Source organism: Ovis aries, chromosome 17, assembly GCF_016772045.2.
Source record: "Ovis aries strain OAR_USU_Benz2616 breed Rambouillet chromosome 17, ARS-UI_Ramb_v3.0, whole genome shotgun sequence".
In the NCBI taxonomy this organism is placed as follows: Eukaryota; Metazoa; Chordata; class Mammalia; order Artiodactyla; family Bovidae; genus Ovis; species Ovis aries.
Window position 1 is genome coordinate 3,523,655 of NC_056070.1, and position 24,109 is coordinate 3,547,763.

The 24,109-nt window shown below is 38.5% G+C and overlaps 1 protein-coding gene across 1 annotated transcript in view; it reads left to right on the plus strand.

Annotated features, from left to right (window-relative positions):
• Positions 1 to 8,582, plus strand: part of DCHS2 (dachsous cadherin-related 2) — a 349,005-nt gene extending 340,423 nt beyond the window's left edge. The window contains exon 20 of the mRNA XM_060400925.1: positions 102 to 8,582. Coding sequence (XP_060256908.1) covers positions 102 to 2,728 — 2,627 coding nt within the window. The 3' untranslated portion in view covers positions 2,729 to 8,582. The remainder of the gene's footprint in view (positions 1 to 101) is intronic.
• Positions 8,583 to 24,109: the final 15,527 nt, after the last annotated feature.

Sequence of the window (24,109 nt, forward strand, 5' to 3'; positions counted from 1 at the left end):
ACACATCTAACAGATAACTTTACATATTAGTAAATATTTGCTGACTAAGAGGATCAGACAAATTTTATTTCACAACATTGTAAGGCTGTGTTGTTTTTCAGGCACAATATTTACTATCAGTCCTGTCTTCCTTATGGAGAAAAAATCAACAATTCGATTTCTTGTTGAAGCCAGTGATGGTGGATTTCCTGACCTGAAGGCTGTTACCTTAGTGGAGACAGAAATACAAGATATGAACAATTATGCCCCTGAGTTTGCAATAGAATATTATAATCTTAGCTTAAGTGAAGACACTCCAGTTGGAAGTACACTTGTCACCTTCTCAACCATTGACCATGACTGGGCCCGTGAAAACACGCATGTTGAATATTCTATCATCAGTGGTAATTCACAGAACAATTTCCATGTGGAAACTAGTTTTATTCATTCTGAATATTCTTATAAGCAAGTTGGTTATCTAGTGTTGCTTCATCATCTGGACAGAGAAGCAACTGCCAGTCATGAGCTTGTCCTTCTGGCATTTGACCATGGCTGCCCTCCACTGAGTTCCTCAGCCACTGTATCAATAGAAGTCCTCGATGTGGATGATAACCCACCTGCATTCAGCAGTCTGGAATATTATGCCCACATCAAGGAAAGTACCCCTCCAGGGAGTCCCATCATTGTGGTCTCAGCAAGTGACCGTGATGTGGGCTCACATGCAGAAGTCAGCTACTACTTAACCTCTGGAAATGAGAAGCAGCATTTTTGCTTAGAAGAAAAAACTGGAGTTCTTTCTTTGATTAAACCACTAGATTATGAAGAAACAATAAAATTCATTTTAACTGTCCAAGCTTCAGATGAGGAAAGGAAGCATTTTTCTTTTGCAATTGTGTTTGTCAATGTCCTGGATGACAATGACCATGCACCTCAGTTTATGTTCCCAAACTTGAACTGTGCTGTTCCTGAAAATCTGCCTGTTTTCTCCACCATATGTTCCGTAAATGCTTTGGATTTTGATGCAGGTCCTTACGGAGACATGACCTATTCTATTGTATCACCCTGTCTTCTCCCTCAGGAAATGCCACATGATCATAACCTCTTCCTCATTGACCCTTTAACAGGGGATATTAGTGCTCAGCAAGTCCTTGACTATGAAAATGACAACAAATACTGCCTCATAGTTCAGGCCAAAGACAAGGGTGGCTCAACAGCCTCCTTAATGGTTTGGGTGGATGTTGAAGGGATAGATGAGTTTGAACCCATTTTCAGTCAGGATCAATATTTTTTCAACCTCCCAGAAAACAGCCATGTAAGACATTTGATTGGCAGAGTGGAAGCGTCAGATGCAGATGCTGGTGTTGATGGAGTCATCCTTTACTCCCTGGAAACTCCATCTCCTTTCTTTTCAGTAAATAAAACTAATGGAAATATTTATCTGAGTAGAGCACTTCCCCCAGTAAAAAGTCAAGTCGGCAAAGAAGACACCATCGAAATGAAGATAATTGCTCATAGCCCCAAACTGGACTCCAAGTTTACATCTTGTACTGTTTTTGTGAATGTGTCTTTTTCCTCCGAAGGGAAACATTCCTCAGGATCAGCTAGCAGCTTTTCGATCAGTCTCACCATCTCCTTTCTAGTGCTTCTGTTGCTTGTCTTCATTCTAATTGTACTGATTTTAAAACATAAACAAAAAGATGTGATAAATAATTATGAAGAAAAGAAAACATCATCATCCTTAGATATTAACTTGAGACTCACCAGGGATGCCAGTGCACTGAAACCCTTCCAGAAAACTAATGAGAGCGGTGATAAGGCAGTGCCTGTGGACTGCACGCCTGGATGGTTGAGTTTAATAAGAGTCACGGAGAAGGGCACTGCACATCTGTACAGGCGCTCAAACTCCAGTGACCACTGTTCTGTGGAAGGAGAGACTGCAGAAGATAAGGAAATCCAGAGGATAAATGAACACCCTTACAGAAAGGATGCTGACTCAACCTTGAGTAATCAGGAGTCCAGGGTGCCAGACTCTGGGATTCCAAGAGACTCAGACCAGCTCTCTTGTTTGTCTGGGGGAACTGATGTGATAGTCACTGCTGGAACAGCAGAAACCAGCCATATGTTTGAGGAAGGAGATCAAGGAGAGGGCTGTGGCATGACCTATGTTCAAAATAATGTCTTACCCCAGCCACTGAAGAAGAGAGAGGTAAAAGTTGGCATCCAGGCTGATGTCAGAAAAGAGACTGTCTTTATTTCAAGTGATCAGGAAGCAGGATGTGCAGCTCTCTCAGCCCAGAAAGACTCTGATCATGATGTCATGATGAAATATCCCTGGGATTATCTCCTTAGTTGGGAACCCAAATTCCAACCTCTTGCCTCAGTATTTAATGATATTGCAAAACTAAAGGATGAGCATTTCCATGTGCCTGGCATTCCAAAAGAGAAGAACTATTTTGTTTTTCCACCCCCTTTGATAACAGCAGTAGCCCAACCTGGGATTAAAGCAGTTCCACCAAGAATGCCAGCCATAACCTCAAGGCAGGTACTTCAGAAATACCCACACTCCCCCATTAGCTATCATCACAGTTCTCTGCCAGAAGACATGACTCCCAGTTTTTCCCCATCCCTTTCACTGCTGACCGCACAGACCCCTGCCATGACTCCACTGCTGTCAGATGGAGAGTTATTGGGGACACATTTGACTGGTTCTTGCCTTGAACCTAAAGCAGCAGATGGAGTTGAAATATAAAACAATGGTGATATCAAGCACCTGCTCCCCATTGGTCACGAATGACTGGACAGAACATTCCAAAGCAAGCTCCTTGAGATGGAGTTCATTCATCCACGAGTGAGGGGTATAATTTAGTCTGGGTTTCTAGAACCCTCTCATTTAAGTTTGTCAAATTTATTTCAGTCTTGATGATAAGTTACTCTGTCTTTTAACCTCTACGTTTTGCTGTCAGGATTCAAGTTTGTATATATTAAGTAGTGTATATTCTACCATACCTGGTCTTCTGTATGGCTAGATTTCCAAAGGTCACAGTGAACTTGACTGACTGCCAAAATGTTTATATGAAAAAGAATGGAAATGTAATATACTGCATTCTAGTCACATTACTGCTGATTATACCGCTATTTATAAAGCAAAATTAGTAACGACTGAATAAAGAATGAGTGTAGGACAGAAAGTAACCGAGAGGGGAAATTTGGAAGGATAAACAAGTTATAAAGTGAAGCAATTGGCTGCAGATCTGATATAGTTGGAAATGCATTTCTCCACTTCCTCCATAAAGCACACTTGTGGAGTTTAGCCATAATTTGAATGTGGTAGGGTGTCTTTTGGAAATCTGATGAGAACTTAAGAGTGAAATTTGTCATAACTCTGTGTCAAATAAAACAAATTTATTCGTGATTAAATGAACCAGAAATGCATGTTTTAAATGAAGAGCTAGTACTGATAAAGCAATAAGTGTGTGGTTGCCTGCCACCAAAGATGTGTTTCCTTGGCCTTCTTTAAAAATAAAATGATCTTGTAACATGGTACAGATATAGACATTAACCTTTGAAGATTAATTTGAATATATTCTTCATGTTCTTCTACAAACAGTAACTTTATGTGAGAAATAATTTATCCACTCAATGTCAGTTTAAAAGGTAAAATTATGTTATTTGCTGGCAATAAATTTCATATAGTAATTTAGCAACATATTTTAATGATTTTATATAAATATTCTTATTATAAAAGTAAATAATAGATGTCAGAAGTCTTTCTCCCATTTGTTCATATTTATATTTAGTTTTAAGAGTCATTAGATATAGCAGCTTGTCAACATGGTTAAAATAATTTTGTTTTGTCCAGCTACTAGTTCAGAAATATAGTGGTGTAGTTTGGTGCTCATATATGTATATACTGCTATCTCTTTCTGTCTGATAAACCAGGGAATTCATTGGAGATTCTTATCCCTTCCAAGAAAGCAGAGCACATCCTGATGAGGCTTGTCCAGAAGTCATCCATAGTAGGTAACGTGTCCAGGCTTTGAAAGAGTTTAGGGGTCTAACATCAAATCTAGAGGGCATCTGGTGTGGTTTTCTTAGCAGTTACTATGGGATTCATCTAGAGAAACATTTTCTTTATGTTTTCTTTCAGTAGGCCTCATCCGTAAAGTTATGTGAAATAACTAGTGTGTCTTTGCTGAGAAACACTGTAAGATGACATGTTTGATATCTAGTTTTATAGATAAATAATTCTGAGGCTTCCTATGCTGATTTTATCAGTTAGATACTAGAAGTTGTATGAAACACGAAGGCTTTTTAAGACGGCTGGAATCCTAGGGAAAGTGATTTAGGTATGGAACAATTAAATAGTAAAAGATGAATGCCTGTCTCTCTTTTTCTCTGGCATCTTGGGAAGAAGATTTCATAGTTTTGCATAAAGATAATAATAACAGTTATTTCAGCATTCCAATGTTTATTCTCTCTTTGATTTCCTTCAAAAGATTTCTTTGAGCATATGAAGAAAGACTGTATTGATTTCCTCCTCTAACTGTTAGGTAGTTAGAATAGGAAACAGGAGTCCAGAATGGCGGTGGCTAAAAGACAAAGAAGGGAAAAGCCCGTGAAAATTGAACAAAGGAAGGTCTGAGGACTGGAATGAGGACCTCAGGTAGAACAGACAGCAGTCCTGGCTAGCCCGGTTTACATAGGGCAGGCCCAGGGGAGGGAAAAACATGTAAAAACATGCCCTCACGCCTCGAGGATGGATTTGCCCCCTATTTTCTAAATAAAATAGAGCTGTAACACTGATTTGTCTAAGAGCTGTAACACAGTCTGTCCAGGACCCGAGAGCTGTGACGCACCAAGGGCTTTATTGTCCGTCACCCCAAATCTCTGTTGTGATGAGACAGAACTGAGGAGCATACACTCACCTGATATAACTATACATGGAAGTTTTGCTTGGCAACAGAATTATTTCTCATAACAAAGACCATTTTGTTGTTTTTAATTAGACAGCTTCTTCATTATTTACACTTAAAAAGTTATCTATCTAACTCTTCCATAAGTTATTTGCCTGTGGTTTTATTACTCATTCTGGACATGACTCTGCATTTTTCCTAAACATTTAATAAAAACAGAAGACATGAAATATTTAGTGCTATTCCTTACCAACATCTAGTGGATTTTTAATTGATGACTTTATTAATACAGTATCTGTGCTGCACCACCTCCAAATGACCGTTACAGTAGAGTTGAGAGTAAAAATGTGACCATGCTGGTTAAGTGTTTGCAATAAATCATATGTCAGCCCTTTCAACTAGAGTGCTTTTTTCCTAAGTAAACAATATAATTTGTATATTTTTTTCTTCAAGTTTAATATTAACTTGCCTCATATGTTCTGTGTTACTTTGCTGATCTACACACCAGCTTTCGCACTCTGGAGGGGGTACAGAACTTGTTAGTGGAAAATCATATTAAGCCCCAAATTCATAAGCTATAAAATAAAAGACAGTTGTCTCTTGTGGAATATTGGCTGACTAAAATTCTGGACTTTCTTGTTGGCAGTCTTAAAAATACTGGTGTAAATCAGGACCAAATGAATATAAAAATTCCATGTCCTAGTAGTAATCATTGAATTAGCTTCCAAAACAGATTCCTAGGCAAAGAAAGGGAAAATGCTGCATCTTCAGGGTTTTGATAATTTAACTGTTCTGTAAAAATATTAAAATGCACTGTCAGCTACCAGTTGCTTACAAGTGTGCACACTTGGTCCATGATAGATGTCCAGGTGAAAAAGTTTCTCAGAACATTTACCCTCAGTTTCATAGCCCCCGCTTACTGTGTTTTCTAGAAGTTATGGTAATGAAAATTATTAATTTAAAAATTATTTCCATCCAAACATGTCTTGTTACTTTGTTGTTGTGTTTTGACATTTTACACATACCTTAACTTTAAAAAAATGCAAGACATAACTAAAAGGATCTAAGATGTTAACCCACTGCAGAGCAATGAAGGATATGAAGTGGACATGTGATGTAATGGATAAGCTCATTGGGTTTGTCTTAGCTGAGCCCAAAGAATAGAGCTATCTGTTTGGCCACAGCTGGAGAGAGTTTGTATGGATAATCATTCTGTCCAAGAGGAATTCCAGGATCAGGGAAGCTGCAGAAGGTTTATTTATAACCCAAACTGGGCATTACAGTGTGAGTCACTGAAAGTAGCTTCCATCCATTACAAAGATGGAGGGAGAAAAGAAGGGAAGGAGAGAAAGAACAAAGGACAGAAGAGAAAACAGAGGGTCAAAGCTGAAAAGGGATAGTTTAGGGCATGGGTAGAGAAATGCCAGAATGCAAAATGTAAAGACTTCTGAAGTTTTTACATGTGAAGATTTTGCTGAGTCACTTGCCCTTTGTAAGTTCATCCTGTTGAGGAATCTCTCTCTTTTTAAAAAAATTTCTTTCCACCTTCTTCCTATTCAAGTCTTTCCCTCCATCATCTGAAAATTTAGGTTTCTCAAGTTGTGAACCTAAAGCTAGGCAACAATGAACTAGAATACATTTGACCATAATCACTTGAATTTGTTGTGGTTTGGGTCTGTTTTTTAAGGGTGTGGGGTGAATTTAAAAAATAGAATGATTGCCTTACCTTATTCCCCACTCTACATAACCTTGGCATTGTAAGAGCCACTATTTTCAGTAGGCAACTTTATCCCATATAATGGAAGCTAGGACAGAATATGGAATTTTAATACCTAGCCTTTTTTCCCAGTAGCTCATTCTTTTTAAAAATGAGTGCTTGAAAAAAAAAATGAGTGCTTGCTTGGTAGTTGGGATTTTATATTAAAAAGTTATATATTACTTAACTTTTCAACCACATATAGACATAATCAATAGTGTGTTCTCAAGTATAATCAATTTTATTTGAATTCTGGTGACATAAATTATTTTAATTCTGTATACATCAAAGAAAGTTGTCTATTAGAAACAAAATTATGGCAACCTTAGAAAGAATCAGCCACAAATGGCTTAAGGCTATTTCTTTCTCTAAGACACTTGGCTATTTAATTAATGACAATTTAGCACTTCCTACTATTTTGGTCTATATAATTTTCCTCATTTCACCCAATATATTTGCTAAACCAAAACTGTGAAGTGAGTAGGAGAGAAGGAAAAGCATATCAAATAAGTAACAGATGTACAAGTGCATCTCTTGAATGAGAAAGAATTATTTTGGTTAGAAAACTAAATGCATGGATTTGTTGGTTAGATAGCAAACCCTCAGGGCCAAGGCCTGGTCTCCACCTGTATTATGAAATACAGATGTTCTTAGAATGAATGAGCACACATGTGAATGGGCACAGAGTGGGTCATAGTGTGAAGGTGCAGCACTTAAGCCTTAATCCCATTAGGTGGGAATTCTAACATAGTTCTGTGATTTTTAACCAGTCATAGGAGAGAGAGAAAGTCAATGTAAAGAGCCTATCAAAATACTATAGAATATCTTCAGTTCAGTTGTTCAGTCCTGTCCGACTCTTTGTGACCCCATGAATCGCAGCATGCCAGGCCTCCCTGTCCATCACCAACTCCCAGAGTTCACTCAGACTCATGTCCATCGAGTCAGTGATGCCATCCAGCCATCTCATCCTCGGGCGTCCCCTTCTCCTCTTGCCCCCAATCCCTCCCAGCATCAGAATCTTTTCCAATGAGTCAACCCTTCGCATGAGGTGGCCAAGTACTGGAGTTTCAGCTTTAGCAAAGAAATCTCAGGGTTGATCTCCTTCAGAATGGATTGGTTGGATCCCCTTGCAGTCCAAGGGACTCTCAAGTGTCTTCTCCAATACCACAGTTCAAAAGCATCAGTTCTTCAGTGCTCAGCCTTCTTCACAGTCCAACTCTCACATCCATACATGACCACAGGAAAAACCATAGCCTTGACTAGACGGACCTTAGTCAGCAAAGTAATGTCTCTGCTTCTGAATATAGCTATCTAGGTTGGTCATAATTTTCCTTCCAAGGAGTAAGCATCTTTTAATTTCATGGCTGCAATCACTATCTGCAGTGATTTTGGAGCCCCCCAAAATAAAATCTGACACTGTTTCCACTGTTTCCCCATCCATTTCCCGTGAAGTGATGGGACCAGATGCCATGATCTTCGTTTTCTGTATGTTGAGCTTTAAGGCAACTTTTTCACTCTCTGCTTTCACTTTCATCAAGAGGCTTTTTAGTTCCTCTTCACTTTCTGCCATAAGGGTGGTGTCATCTGCATATCTGAGGTGATTGATATTTCTCCCAGCAATCTTGATTCCAGCTTGTGTTTCTTCCAGCCCAGCGTTTCTCATGACGCACTCTGCATATAAGTTAAATAAGCAGGGTGACAATATGCAGCCTTGACGTACTCCTATATAAGTGGAACAATAAAAAGCATCAATTAGTAGCAGTAACAGAGGGGAGCAAAGGAGAGATTTCTGATTTTCTTTGAGCCGGAGAACAAGGAATCACCAGCAAATACTCACCTATGCAAGGAAAGATCCATCCTTGAAATAGAAACCTAGCACAGGTCTGAGATTAACTGCCCAAACTGGGAAAGGAGTATAGAGCACCTACTTTGTAGATTAACATAGAAAGACTAAGGAAAGTTAGACTATGCAGGTATGTATGGGTCCCCAGAGTTTTCAAAAATGCATGACCAAATTGACTCCTGCTGCTGCTGCTGCTGCTGCTAAGTTGCTTCAGTCATGTCCGACTCTGTGCAACCCCATAGATGACAGCCCACCAGGCTCCCCCAGCCCTGGGAATCTCCAGGCAAGAACACTGGAGTGGGGTGCCATTTCCTTCTCCAATGCATGAAAGTGAAAAGTGAAAGTGAAGTCGCTCAGTCGTGTCTGACTCTTCGTGATTCCATGGACTGCAGCCTACCAGGCTCCTCCTAGAAGAGCAGAATTCTACACTAAGTCTACCAAAAGTAGAATTCAAATTCATATGGCTAGTAAAGGGAAAGAAATTCTGGACACAAAAAAAGGGGGACCAGAGAAAGCAGAAGGCACAAAAATCTCTTATTTATAAGTAATTTGCAGAAATAAGAAGAGGAGTCTTACAGCTATGAATCTAGAAAAACTATTCTGGCCTGTCACCAGATATGATAACCTTCTAAAATAAGGAAAATCCATCTCTATAAAGCATGAATAACAGAAAATAATTCCAGTGTAAGATACATTGTAAGCAAAAGGACTAATTCTCTTAAGGATAACAATGGACAGTGAAGACGCACAAGAAAAATTATGGCAAAAAGTCCAAAGAAAATTGTGACTTAATATTTCAAAACTAGCTAAAAAATTTTAAAAAAAACCTAAGAAAACAATAAAAAACTATATAGGTTCTATAATCAGTCAGAAAACTTCAGAGATGAAACGACTTGCTACAAGCTATTAGAAAAAAGAGCCCAATAGATAATTTAAGATAAAAGAAAAATCAGAAGGCTAAACTAGAAGGATGGAGAAGGATGTGGCAACCCACTCCAGTATTCTTGCTTGGAGAATCTCATAGACAGAGGAGCCTGGTGGGCTTCAGTCCATAGGGCTGCAAAGAGTCAGACACAATTGAAGTGACTTTGCACAGCACAGCACAAATTAGAAGGAAAAAAGTCAATAGAAATCAATGGAACTATGGTAAGAAAAAAGGAATGAAAAGGAAAAAAAATCAAGTAGAATTTGTTAAAAATATAAAAAGAATTAGTGATGATAAAATTAGCAGCCTGGGGAAAAATGATTCAATTCATGTGTATATTTCACTCCTTGAGAAGAAAACCAAAGACATGAAGCAGAAAAATTGTAATTCAATAGTGCTTTCCAGACAAAAAACGAAATTTAAATTTACATGTTGAAAAGATATACCAGGGAAAATCCAATCAGTGATAATAATATATGCTTTGGGCTCCTAGATAAAAAAGCCAAGTCATTTACAATGTAAAGAATGTGAGATTGATTTACTTTGCAACAATAGTATTTGAAGCCAGAAGACTGTGGGGTTGCATATTTAAGATACTTTAAAAAAATGTAGGCCAAAATTTTATATCTAGCTAAACTTACCTCTAAGTGTATATATCATCAATGAGGCTATAAATATGCAAGACCTCAAGGAATAGTTCTAAAGAATCAAGTAGGAAATGAGTTCTGGGAAAGGTTCACCATAAGGACATTAAATATATTTAAATGTAGAGCTGATAGTGGATATTGAGGTGGTAGCATAGTATATGCTTAATATATGCCCTGACAATGTAAATAAATTACAACGTCAAAAATGAGGGAAAAAAGGAAGAGTACATGGAAATAGAATGCTAATTAATTGCCTTATAGATACAAACTGTGAGCAAAGGGTATTGGCATTAGAAGAAACTAAAGGTAAACCAGACATTGATGAGCTATAAAACAAAAAGAAGCGCACAGAACTTATGAATTGATAAATCTGGTTCTTTAAAAATCAACTAAATTAAATCAGTTAAAATGAGAAAATTAGAAAATAGCATATAAGAAAATAATATACAGAAGAAATAGAAAAGAGGGAGTATTGGATAACTGCCATATGAAAAAAGTTAAGTTGAAAGAGACTTTTCTGCCCAACTCTACACAAATTCTTTCGAAATGCTAAAAGAAATAGTTTTCTAGGAAAATACAAATTACAAAAATTGATCCCAGTAAAAATCTTAACAGAATGAATTTAGAAGATGAAATAAAGATATAAAGAATCTTCCCCACAGATATTTTGATAGTGAAATTTTACCAAACCTATAAATATTAGATCATCGGAAAATAATGAATTAAATAGAGAATTAATATCAAAACCTGGAAAATAAAACACATTAAAAATACAATCTATTCTCACTTATATAAGTATCTAAAATTCTTAAATATTAGCAAAAAGAATTAACAATACATTAAAAATTTGTACTCTACATGAGACACATTTTAGAAAAACAGATAATTATTAAGACATCCATCAATATAATTCATCATATTAATATGGAGAAAAAATAATGTGAACATTTACTTAAATGGAAAAAAGGTACATAACATAATACAACATCTATTTTGAATAGCACTTGGTAGTCATGAATGGACACTTACATATAATGGATACTTCCTTAAAAAGACAAAATCTTATCTAATCCAAAAGCCAGTATGATCCCCCCAAAAAATACTATAGACTGTTTGTTGCAAAAGCCAGGAGCAATATGCCTACTATCTCCACCAAAATCTTGTATTGTAGAAATTCGTCTATAGAATTAAACAAGAAAGGAATTAGAAATAAGAATTGGAAAAAACAAGGTAAAACTATTACATTATGTATTTCTAGAAGTCAAACTAATGATTCAAAATTATTATAAACAATGAAAGAATTCAGTAAAGTTATAAGATATAACATTAATATATAAGCATCAAAAGTCAATACCCTTCACATCCAGCCAGGACATGGAAACAACCTAGATGTCCATCAGCAGATGAATGGATAAGAAAGCTGTGGTACATATACACAATGGAGTATTACTCAGCCATTAAAAAGAATACATTTGAATCAGTTCTAATGAGATGGATGAAACTGGAGCTGATTATACAGAGTGAAGTAAGCCAGAAAGAAAAATACCAATACAGTATACTAACACATATATATGGAATTTAGAAAGGTGGCAATGATAACCCTGTATGTGAGACAGCAAAAGAGACACAGATGTATAGAACGGACTTTTGGACTGCGAGGGAGAGGGAGAGGGTGGGATGATTTGGGAGAATGGCATTGAAACATGTATACTATCATGTAAGAAACGAAGCGCCAGTCTATGTTCGATACAGGGTACAGGATGCTTGGGGCTGGTGCATGGGGTTGATCCAGAGAGATGATATGGGGTGGGAGGTGGGAGGGGGATTGAGGATTGGGAGCTCATATATACCCATAGCAGATTCATGTTGATGTATGGCGAAACCAATACAGTACTGTAAAGTAAAATAAAGTAAAAATAAAATTTAAAAAAAATACAAAAAAGATAAATGGAAGAGAAGACTGCATTTACAACAGAAAAAAAATCTTAGTAAAACCTTAACAAAAATATACCTAACATTCATATGTGTAAAGTTATATGAAAGACACAGAAGAGACATAAATATGTTTAATAGATTCAATGCTTAGAAATATCTCAGTTGTTTGTGAATAAATTTATAAATTTAACCTGACCCAAACATGTATCACTTTTTTCTGGAGTTAAATAACTTGAAAATACAATTTATTTGGAATAATAAGCAAGAATAACTAAAAGACACTGGAAAAAATGACATGTGTCTGTGTGTGTTTGTGTATACAAGTGTCCACAGAAGCATTAACCCTACCAGATATAAAAATACATTATAAAGTTCTCTATAGTAAACTGGTATTGGTGCATGACTAGATAGACTAATAGAACAGAATAGGAAACCAAGAAATGAACCCATGTGCATGTGAAGGCTTCCTTTAGTGATGAATTAACTTGTTATATACCAGTTCTCTTGCTGAGAATAAGCAAAAAACTGAATAAGAATAAGAAAGATAGAAAAAGAAACAATTTTGTATATATGTGTGTAAGAGGCAACCAAGCCAGTAAATACTAGAGAAACCATGTTCCTGGGGAGAACAGAAAAACAGAAAACAGAAACACAGACACGTACTGATGTACTGTGCCCCAAACCCTCTTGAGGCTGAGTGGAAAATGTCAACTCCAAGGTCGAGAAGCTAAAAGCAGCCACTGGAAGTTTTATGGAGGCAGATATTAAAATCCTACTAAGGAGTAGGAGCTCTGATAAATACATCAGTAAATAAACTGGAACTTCCAGAAAGCTGCCGCAGGAGTAAGGGTAAATCAGAAAATGCAAGCCCTCACAAAGTCTGTAGCCAAATTTTGAATAAAATCAATTCTGTATTTCTACATGGTGATATGTCTCTACTCTGAAGTGAAAGTGTGGGTCACTCAGTCTTGTCTGACTCTTTACAGCCCCATGGACTGTAGCACACCAGCTCCTCTATGCACAGGATTCTCCAGGCAAGAATACTGGAGCCATTCCCTTCTCCAGGGGATCTTCTTGACCCAGGGATCAAACCTGGGTCTCCTGCACTGTAGGCAGATTCTTGAATACTGGGCCACCTGGGAAGCCCTGTCTGTACTCTAACTGGTTGCCACAACTAATATTTAGTCTCCTATAAAGAATAAAATTATTCAGAATCCTTGTGATTATTCATAATAGCCATGATTAAACCCAAAATGGTTAGGTGTACTGAAGAAAAGGCTTATGTAATCAAAATTAAAGAAAAAAATTATAGTAGAAACAGACATACAGGAGATCCATATATTGACATTATCCCACATAGACTTTAAAATAACTGTTCAAAGGAGGACCCAAGATGGTGGAATGGGAGGATATGGAATTCATCCCTCCTCACAAGTATATCAAGAATACATTAACAAATGGAAGTTCTCACAGAGCACCCACTGGCCAATAGAGGAAGACCTTGGACACCTAAAAGTATAAGAAACCACTCCCTACCCATGCAACCAGTTAGGATGAAATAAAGAAAAGAGGAAATGGGAGGGGACCAGCACCTCTGATGGGGGACTAAAGGTGAAGAGAGGTTCCTGCACTCAGAAAAGCCCGTTCCTGGCAGGGAAATTGCAGGGGGTGCTCCGCAAAAAGAGAGAGGCAGTGGAACTTCCCTCAGCAAAGCCGAAGGGTCCCGTGGAGAGGTGAGCCTGCTGTCCGCCAACCCAGCCCCTTGGCCAGCGAGAGACAATCAGATGCAACAGGGGTTTCACTCTGAGCAGTTCCGCTTTATTGCCACAAACTCTTGGTTTATATAGGCAAGCAAGGGGGTTCTGCGAGGGACCTCCCATAGTTGCACCAATTATGTTAAAGGTCAAATTATAATATGCATATAAGGTCAAGTCGTCATGAGCTTAACAGAAGTCTATGGTAATCACGCACTGTCCACGTGTATGGAAGTCAAGAGAGCCAATCAAAAACTTTAACATAGATCGCACCCCTATCTCTTCTGCCAGACGCCATCTTGGCTTCCAACTGCAAAAGCTAGCCCCTTTTTTTTAAGGTTTCCCACATAGGGCCCCACAGAAATCAGCTGGGGGCATACGGGGACCTTCGGAGGATCACAGGGAAATGCAGCAACCTGTCTGTGGAAGGCAGAACAAAAGAAGAACTGTGCGCATGGTCTGTGCTGCTGCCCTGTACATCCCAGCCTGAGCTGTGTGTCTCCTGCTGCAGACAGGGGCCGGATGCTGGAAAGTGGGGTTTGGAGAGTGGATGCAGGGAGGAGAACATCATTGGCTGCAAAGAGAAAGCCAGAAGGGACAGAACTTAGGAACTTCACAACCAGGAATAATTTCAGAGGAAGTCCAAAGCACTATAGCTGCAAGGTGCCATCACTGAGTGGCACACAAGGGGCAGGGACACCATTGCCACCACCTTCCCCACCTGCAGGCCCTCCTTCCCCACCTTGCCAGCCCCTGCCTTGGGAGAAGTACCCATCTGAGCAGACTCACCCATTCCTCAAGCCAAGGCTTCCTCTACCTGCCCAGACTCCAGGGTCCTGAATGCTGCTACCACCAAAACCAGTTTTGACCCTGCTGTGCCTGTGCAAATTGCCAGCACAAAAGACCCCTATGGAATCAGCCCTGGGAACCCCAGCCCAAAACAGGAAGCTACCAATGCTGGCAGGGGCTGAGAGCTAAAGTGTGGAGTTAGAAGAGCAGATATGGGGAGAGGACCACTATTGGCTGTACAGAGACAACCAGAGGGGACATCAGAGAGGGGTTCTGAGGCTGGAAGTTTTCCTAGAGGAAGTGTTGTCTGCCTTGGAAATTAGGTGCCATTGTTGAGAGGTGCACAAGGGGTGGGGCCGCCATTGCAACTCCCTTCCCCACCTGCCAGTCCCTACCTCCACAGACAGTGGAGGGACTCCAAGCAGAGTGAGGATGTCCCAGTCCATTACAACTTCCTGCTTGTCTCTGCTGCACAGGGTCTTACACACACCCCAGATGTGGCCGCTTTATCTCTCCCCAGCCTGAGTAAGTGCCCTAATCAGTCAGAGTGCCCCATTCAGCTTTGCCTCCACCCGCTCTCACTTGGGCAGGGAATAGCTGCCTGAGTGTGTCCCACAAGCATATGTGGGGCTAAATCTAAAACTGAGCATCAGGGGCTGTGTGACTAAGGAAGAAAAATGGAAATTTCTAGCTGCACAAGCCCCAGATTGAATCCCTATGAACTGCTTGAAAAACCCTAAATCTACAGAATATCTGAATGGATGAGTGCTACCAAAACCAAGACTGGTCTAACTTTAGCAGTTAGTATTTTAGGGGCACATGCATGCAAGGGTTGGGCCATGTCAAAGTGTAAGCTGCCTCTACAGTGCCTAGAGCAGCTCCAAGGACCTACCTAGAGGAACTAGAGCACCTCCTGGGGAGGCAGGGGTTAGCTGCGGCTCACTGAGATGCAGGGAACACTGACAGCAGCAACCTTGGGGAAACATTCCTTAGGAAAATGTTACTATTATTTTGTTTGTTGATTTTGTTTTGTTCTGCTGTTGGTTTTTATTTTTTTCTATTATTTTTTCTTTACTTTTTAAAAAGATTTATTACAGTCTCAATTTTTCCATTTTCAATTGTCTTTACTTTTTGGTTGTTTCATGTTTTTCCTTGTTTTTGTCTCTCTGCTTTGTTTTGTTTTTTAATCATTTTTGCATGTTTTCTTTGCTTTTTGTTTTTAGTTTCTTTTCTGATTTTTGTTTCCATTAGCTTTGCTTTTATTCTTTGTTTTTGTTTTAGGGTTCTTTGTTTATTCTGTAGTTTTTTTGTTTTGTTTTGTTTTGTTTTAGTTTTACTTTTATCATTTGTCTTTGGTTTTGTTTGTTTTATTTTCTTCTTCTTCTTCTTCTTCTTTTTTTTTTTTTTTTTGCAATGTTGGGTAGCTTGCAGAGGCTTGGTTACCTAGCCAGAGGTCAGGGTGAGACTTGGGAGTAAGAGCCAGGACTGAACAGCCAAAGAATTCCCAGCCCCAAGGAATATTAGTCAGTGTGAGGTCACTTGGAGGTCTCCATATGAACACCAAGGCTTGGCTCTACTTAAATATCTGCAGGCAATGGTACTGGTTCTGCAACCAAACAACTAGCAAGACAGGAACATAGCCCAAAACCATCAGCAGAAAATCTGCCTAAAGTCATGCTAAGCTCACAGACACTCCAAAACATACCACTGAAGGCAGCCCTGCCCATCAGAGGGAAAAGACTCAGCTCTACCCACCAAACTGCAGGCACCAGTCACTCCCAGTAGGAAGCCTCTACAAGTTCCTGGACCACAAGACCAAATAAACGAAGAGGAAATAGGCAACCTATCTGAAAAATAATTCAGAGTAATGACAGTAAAAATGATTGATCCAAAATCTTGGAAATAAAATGGAGGCATGGATCAAGAAGATACAAAAAATATTTAACAAGAAGTAAAGAACAGATTAACAGTGATGAACAACACAATAACCGACATGAAAAATATACTAGAAGAAATCAACACCAGAATAACTGAGACAAAAGAATGGATAAGTGAGCTGGAGTATAGAATGGTGGAAATAACTTCCATGGGGCAGAATAAAGAAGGAAAAGAAATGAGGACAGTCTCAGAGACATCTAGGACATTATACAAACCAGCATTTGAGTTACAGGGGGGTCTCAGAAGAGGAGAAAGGGTCTGAGAATACATTTGAAAAGATTATAATAAAAAAAATTTCCTAACATGGGAAAGGAAATATTCACCCATATCCAGAAAGTGCAGAGAGTTCCATCTATGATTTTTTTAAAAAATGGAGAAAAATATGGAGACACATATTAATGAAACTAATGAAAAATAAGTGCAAAGAAAAATCGTAAAAAGCAGCTAGGGAAAAGTAAAAATTAACATACAAAGGAATTATCATAAGGTTATCAAATGATTTTTTAGCAGAAACTGCAAGCCAGAAGGGAGTGGCAAGATATATCTTAAGTTATGAAAGGGGGAAACCTACAACCAAGGTTACTCTACCCAGGAAGGATTTCATTCAGATTCGATAGAGAAATCAAAACCTTTAGAGACCACATCACTATGAGATCAGAAATCAGCTACATAAAAAAGGGAAAAAAAAGAAAAAACAAAGATATGAAGGCTAAACTAATTCAGCTAAATTTAGTAGTTAAATATGCTACTAAATAACCAATGGATCATTGAATAAATCAAAGAGGAAATTAAAAAAAATTTTAGAAACAAATGACAACAAAAACATGATAACCTGAAACCTATGGGATGAAGCAAAAGCAGTTCTAAAAGGAAAGTTTATACAATCCCACTTCAGAAACAGAAAAAATCTCAAATAAACAATGTATACTTACACCTAAAGCAACTAGAGAAAGAAGAATAAACAAAACCCAAAGTTAGTAGAAAGAGAAAAAACAATAAAGATCAGAACAAAAATAAATGATATAAAAATAAAGACAATTATAGCAAAGATCAATGAAACTAAAAGTCGGCTCTTTGGGAAGATAAACAAAACTGAAAAAACTTTAGCCAGACTCATCAAGAAAAAAGGGAAAGGACTGAAATCAATGAAATTATAAATCAAAAAGGAGGTTACAACTGACGTAGCAGAAATACAAAGGATCATAAGAGGCTACTATAAGCAACTGTATACTAATAAAATGGACTACTGGGAAGAAATGGAGAAATGCTCAGAAATGTACAAACTTCCAAGACTGAAGCAAGGAGAAATAGAAAATGTGAACAGACCAATTACAAGTAATTGAAACGGTAACTAAGAATCTCCCAACAAACAAACGTCTAGATCAGATGGTTTCCAAGGCAAATTCTATCAAACATTTAGAGAAGAGTTAGCACCTACCCTTCTCAAACTCTTCCAAAAAATTGCAGAGAGAGGACCACTTACAAGCTCATGCTAGAAAGCCACCATCACCTGGACACCAAAACTAGAAAAAGATATCATAAATCAAAGAATAAAAACCACATGATCATCTCAATAGATGCAGAAAAACCTGACAAAATTCAACACTCTTTTTCTGATAAAACCTCTCCAAGAAGTGGCCATATAAGTAACTGACATCAACATAATAAAGGCCATATATGACAAACACACAGCAAAGATTATTCTCAATGGTGAAAAACTGAAAGCCTTTCCTCTAATATTAGGAACAAGATAAGGATGTCCATTATTGCCACTATTATCCAACATAGTTTTGGAAGCCCTAACCACACCAGTAAAAGAAGAAAAAGAAGTTAAAGGGATTCAAACTGGAAAAGAAGAATTAAAACTGTCTCTTTTGCAGATATACATAGAAAATCCGAAAGATGCCACCATAAAACTGCTACAGCTTATAATAAATTTGGTAAAGTTACAGGATACAAAATCAAAACATATATATTTTTTTGCATTATTATACACTAGTATCAAATGATCAGAAAGAAAAATTAAGGAAACAATCCTATTTACCAATGCAACACAAAGAATAAAATACTTAGGAATAAACCTTCTTAGCACCAAATTGTGGCTGTGACTGGTGATGGAAGCAAGGTCTGATGCTATAAAGAGCAATATTGCATAGGAACCTGGAATGTTAGGTCCATGAATCAAGGCAAATTGGAAGAGGTCAATCAGGAGATGGCAAGAGTGAACGTCGACATTTTAGGAATCAGCAAACTAAAATGGACTGGACTGGGTGAATTTAACTCAGAATATCATCATATCTACTACTGTAGGCAAGAATCCCTTAGAAGAAATGGAGTAGCCATCATAGTCAACAAAAAAGTCTGAAATGCAGTATTTGGATGCAATCTCAAAAATAAAAGAATGATATCTGTTCATTTCCAAGACAAAACATTCAATATCACAGTAATCCAAGTTTATGCCCTGACCAGTAATGCTGAAGAAGCTGACATTGAATGGTTCTATGAAGACCTTTTAGAACTAACACCCCCAAAAGATGTCCTTTTCATTATAGGGTATGCAAAAGTGGAAAGTCAAGAAACACCTGGAGTAACAGGCAAATTTGTCCTTGGGTACAAAATGAAGCAGGACAAAGGCTAATAGAGTTTTGCCAAGTGAATGCACTGGTCATAGCAAACACCCTCTTCCAACAACACAAGAGAAGATTCTACACATGGACATCACCAGATGGTCAACACCAAATCAGGTTGATTATATTCTTGGCAGCCAAAGGTGGAGAAGCTCTATATGATCAGCAAAAACAAGACTGGGAGCTGACTGTGGCTCAGATCATGAACTCCTTAATACCAAATTCAGACTTAAATTGAAGAGAGTAGGGAAAACCACTAGACCATTCAGGTATGACCTAAATCAAATCCCCTACGGTTATACAGTAAAAGTGGGAAATATTTAAGGGACTAGATGTGATAGAGTGCCTGATGAACTATGGACAGAGGTTCAACACCATTCCCAAGAAAAAGAAATGCAAAAAAGCAAAATGGCTGTCTGAAGAGGCCTTGCAAATAGCTGTGGAAAGGAGAGAAGTGAAAAACAAAGGAGAAAAGGAAAAATATAGCCATCTGAATGCAGAGTTCCAAAGAATAGCAAGGAGCGATAAGAAAGCCTTCCTCAATGATCAGTGCGAAGAAATAGAAGAAACAATAGAATGGGAAAGACTAGAGATCTCTTCAAGAAAATTAAACATACCAAGGGATCATTTCATGCAAAGACAGGTCAATAAAGGACAGAAATTGTATGGACCTAACAGAAGCAGAAGATATTAAGAAGAGGTGGTAAGAATACACAGAATAACTATACAAAAAAGATCTTCATGACCCAGATGATTGTGATGGTGTGATCACTGACCTAGAGCCAAACATCCTGGAATGTGAAGTCAAGTGGGCCTTAGGAAGCATGACTACAAATGAAACTAGTGGAGGTGATGGAATTCCAGTTGGGCTATTTCAAATCCTAAAAGATGATGCTGTGAAAGTGCTGCACTCAATATGCCAGCAAATTTGGAAAACTCAGCAGTGGTCACAGGACTGGAAAACATCAATCCCAAAGAAAGGCAATGCCAAAGATTGTTCAAACTACTGCACAATTGCACTTATCTCATATGCTAGTAAAGAAATGCTCAAAATTCTCCAAGCCAGGTTTCAACAATACGTGAACCATGAACTTCCAGGTGTTCAAGCTGGTTTTAGAAAAGGCGGAGGAACCAGAGATCAAATTGCCAACATCTGCTGGATCGTTGAAAAGGCCAGAGAGTTCCAGAAAAATGTCTATTTCTGCTTTATTGACTACAAAAGCCTTTGTGTGGATCACAACAAACTGTGGAAAACTGAAAGAGATGGGAATACCAGACCACTTGACCTGCCTCTTGAGAAATCTGTATGCAGGTCAGAAAGTAACAGAACTAGACATGGAACAACAGACTGGTTCCAAATCGGGAAAGGAGCATGTCAAGGCTGTATATTGTCACTCTACTTATTTAACTTGTATGCCAAGTACAACATGAGAAACGCTGGGCTGGATGAAGCACAAGCTGGAATTAAGATTGCTGGGAGAAATATCAATAACCTCACATATGCAGATGACACCACCCTTATGGCAAAAAGTGAAGAGGAGCTAAAAAGCCTCTTGATGAAAGTGAAAGAGGAGAGTGAAAAAGTTGGCCTAAATCTCAACATTCAGAAAACAAAGATCATGGCATATGGACCCATCACTTCATGGAAAATAGATGAGGAAACAGTGTCAGAATTTATATTTGGGGGCTCCAAAATCACTGCAGATGGTGACTGCAGCCATGAAATTAAAAGATGCTTACTCCTTGGAAGGAAAGTTAAGACCAACCTAGACAGCATATTAAAAATCAGAGACATTACTTTGCCAACAAAGGTCCATCTAGTCAAGGCTATGATTTTTCCAGAAGTCATGTATGGATGTGAGAGTTGAACTATAAAAAAAAGTTAAGCACTGAAGAACTGATGCTTGTTGACATAAATCACAGCAAGATCCCTCTTGACTCACATTTTAGTGTAATGAAAGTAAAAAGACTAATAACAAACAGGACCTAAGTAAACTTAAAATCCTTTGTATAGCAAAGGAAACCATAAACAAGACAAAAGGACAACCCTCCATTTGGGAGAATATATTTGCAAACAAAACAGCTGACAAGGGATTAATCACCAAAGTATACAAACAGCTCATGCATCTCAGTATCAAAGCAACAACAACAATAATTCAGTCAAAAAATGGTCAGGAGACCTAAATAGATATTTCTGCAACGATGACATACAGATGACCAACAAACATATCAAAATGTGCTCAACATCATTATTCAGTTCAGTTCAGTTCAGTTCAGTCGCTCAGTCGTGTCCGACTCTTTGCAACTCCATGAATCGCAGCACGCCAGGCCTCCCTGTCCATCACCATCTCCCGGAGTTCACTCAGATTCACGTCCATCGAGTCAGTGATGCCATCCAGCCATCTCATCCTCGGTTGTCCCCTTCTCCTCCTGCCCCCAATCCCTCCCAGCATCAGAGTCTTTTCCAATGAGTCAACACTTCACATGAGGTGGCCAAAGTACTGGAGTTTCAGCTTTAGCGTCATTCCCTCCAAAGAAATCCCAGGGTTGATCTCCTTCAGAATGGACTGGTTGGATCTCCTTGCAGTCCAAGAGACTCTCAAGAGTCTTCTCCAACACCGCAGTTCAAAAGCATCAATTCTTTGGCGCTCAGTCTTCATCACAGTCCAACTCTCATATCCATACATGACCACAGGAAAAACCATAGCCTTGACTAGAGGGACCTTAGTCGGCAAAGTAATGTCTCTGTTTTTGAATATGCTATCTAGGTTGGTTATAACTTTCCTTCCAAGGAGTAAACGTCTTTTAATTTCATGGCTGCAGTCACCATCTGCAGTGATTTTGGAGCCCAAAAAGATAAAGTCTGACACTGTTTCCACTATTTCCCCATCTATTTCCCATAAAGTGATGGGACCGGATGCCATGATCTTTGTTTTCTGAATGTTGAGCTTTAAGCCAATTTTTTCACTCTCCTCTTTCACTTTCATCAAGAGGCTTTTAGCTCCTCTTCAATTTCTGCCATAAGAGTGGTGTCATCTGCATATCTGAGGTGATTGATATTTCTCCCAGCAATCTTGATTCCAGCTTGTGTTTCTTCCAGCCCAGCATTTCTCATGATGTACTCTGCATAGAAGTTAAATAAGCAGGGTGACTATATACAGCCTTGGCGTACTCCTTTTCCTATTTGGAACCAGTCTGTTGTTCCACGTCCAGTTCTAAATTTGCTTCCTGAGCTACATACAGATTTCTCAAGAGGCAGGTCAGGTGGTCTTCCCATCTTTTTCAGAATCTTCCACAGTTCATTGTGATCCACACAGTCAAAGGCTCTGGCATAGTCAATAAGGCAGAAATAGATGTTTTCTGGAACTCTCTTGCTTTTTCCATGATCCAGCAGATGTTGGCAATTGGATATCTGGTTCCTCTGCCTTTTCTAAAAGCAGCTTGAACATCTGGAAGTTCACAGTTCACATATTGCTGAAGCCTGGCTTGGAGAATTTTGAGCATTACTTTACTAGCATATGAGATAAGTGCAGTTGTGCGGTAGTTTGAGCATTCTTTGGCATTGCCTTTCTTTGGGATTGGAATGACAACTGACCTTTTCCAGTCCTATGGCCACTGCTGAGTTTTCCAAATTTGCTGACATATTGAGTGCAGCACTTTCACAGCATCATCTTTTAGGATTTGAAATAGCTCAACTGGAATTCCATCACCTCCACCAGCTTTGTTCAAAAAAGCAAAATGGCTTTCTGGGGAGGCCTTACTAATAGCTGTGAAAAGAAGAGAAGTGAAAAGCAAAGGAGAAAAGGAAAGATATAAGTATCTGAATGCAGAGTTCCAAAGAATAGCAAGAAGAGATAAGAAAGCCTTCTTCAGCAATCAATAGAAAGAAATAGAGGAAAACAAATGAATGGGAAAGACTAGAGATCTCTTCAAGAAAATTAGAGATACCAAGGGACATTTCATGCAAAGATGGGCTCAATTAAGGACAGAAATGGTATGGACCTAACAGAAGCAGAAGATATTAAGAAGAGGTGGCAAGAATACACAGAAGAACTGTACAAAAAAGATCTTCACGACCCAGATAATCACAATGGTGTGATCACTCATCTAGAGCCAGACACCCTGGAATGTGAAGTCAAGTGGGCCTTAGAAAGCATCACTACGAACATCATTATTAGAGAAATATAAATCAAAGCTACAGTGAGGTATCACCTCACACTGGTCGAATGGCCATCATCAAAAAATCTACAAACAGTAAATGCTCTTACACTGTTGATGGGAATGTTATCTGATAGAGCCACTATGGAGCACAGTATGAAGGCTCCTTAAAATGCTAAAATTAGCACTACCATATTACCCAGCAATCCCACTTCTGGGCAGAAATCCATAATTCAAAAAGTCACATGCACCCCAGCGTTCATCGTGGCACTATTTACATAGCCAGTAATCAACCCAAATGTCTATCAACAGAAGAGTAGATAAAGAAGATGTGGTACATATATACAATGGATTACTGCTTAGATGTAAAAAGAAACAATGTTTTGCAATTCACAGAGATACGAATGGACCTAGAGGTGATCACACAGATGAAGTAAGTCAGTAGAGAGAAAAAAATATCATATAACATCGCTTATATGCAGAATATAGAAAAATGATACAGATGAGCTTATTTGTGAAGCCGAAATAGAGATATGGACATAGAGAATGGGTGTTGGCTATTGGGGTCAAGAGGAGTGGGGTGAATGTGTATAAAATAGATAACTAATGAGAACCTGTTGTATAGCACAGGGAACTCTTCTCAATGCTCTGTGATGACCTAAATGGGCAGGAAATCCAAAAAGAAGGGATGTGTGTGTGTGTGTGTGTGTGTGTGTGTGTGTGTGTGTGTGTGTATCAGATTCACCTTCATATACAGAAGAAACTAGCACAACATTTTAAAGCAAATATAATCCAATAAAAATTAATTTAAAAATAACATCAATAAATTACATGCCATGTGGAGA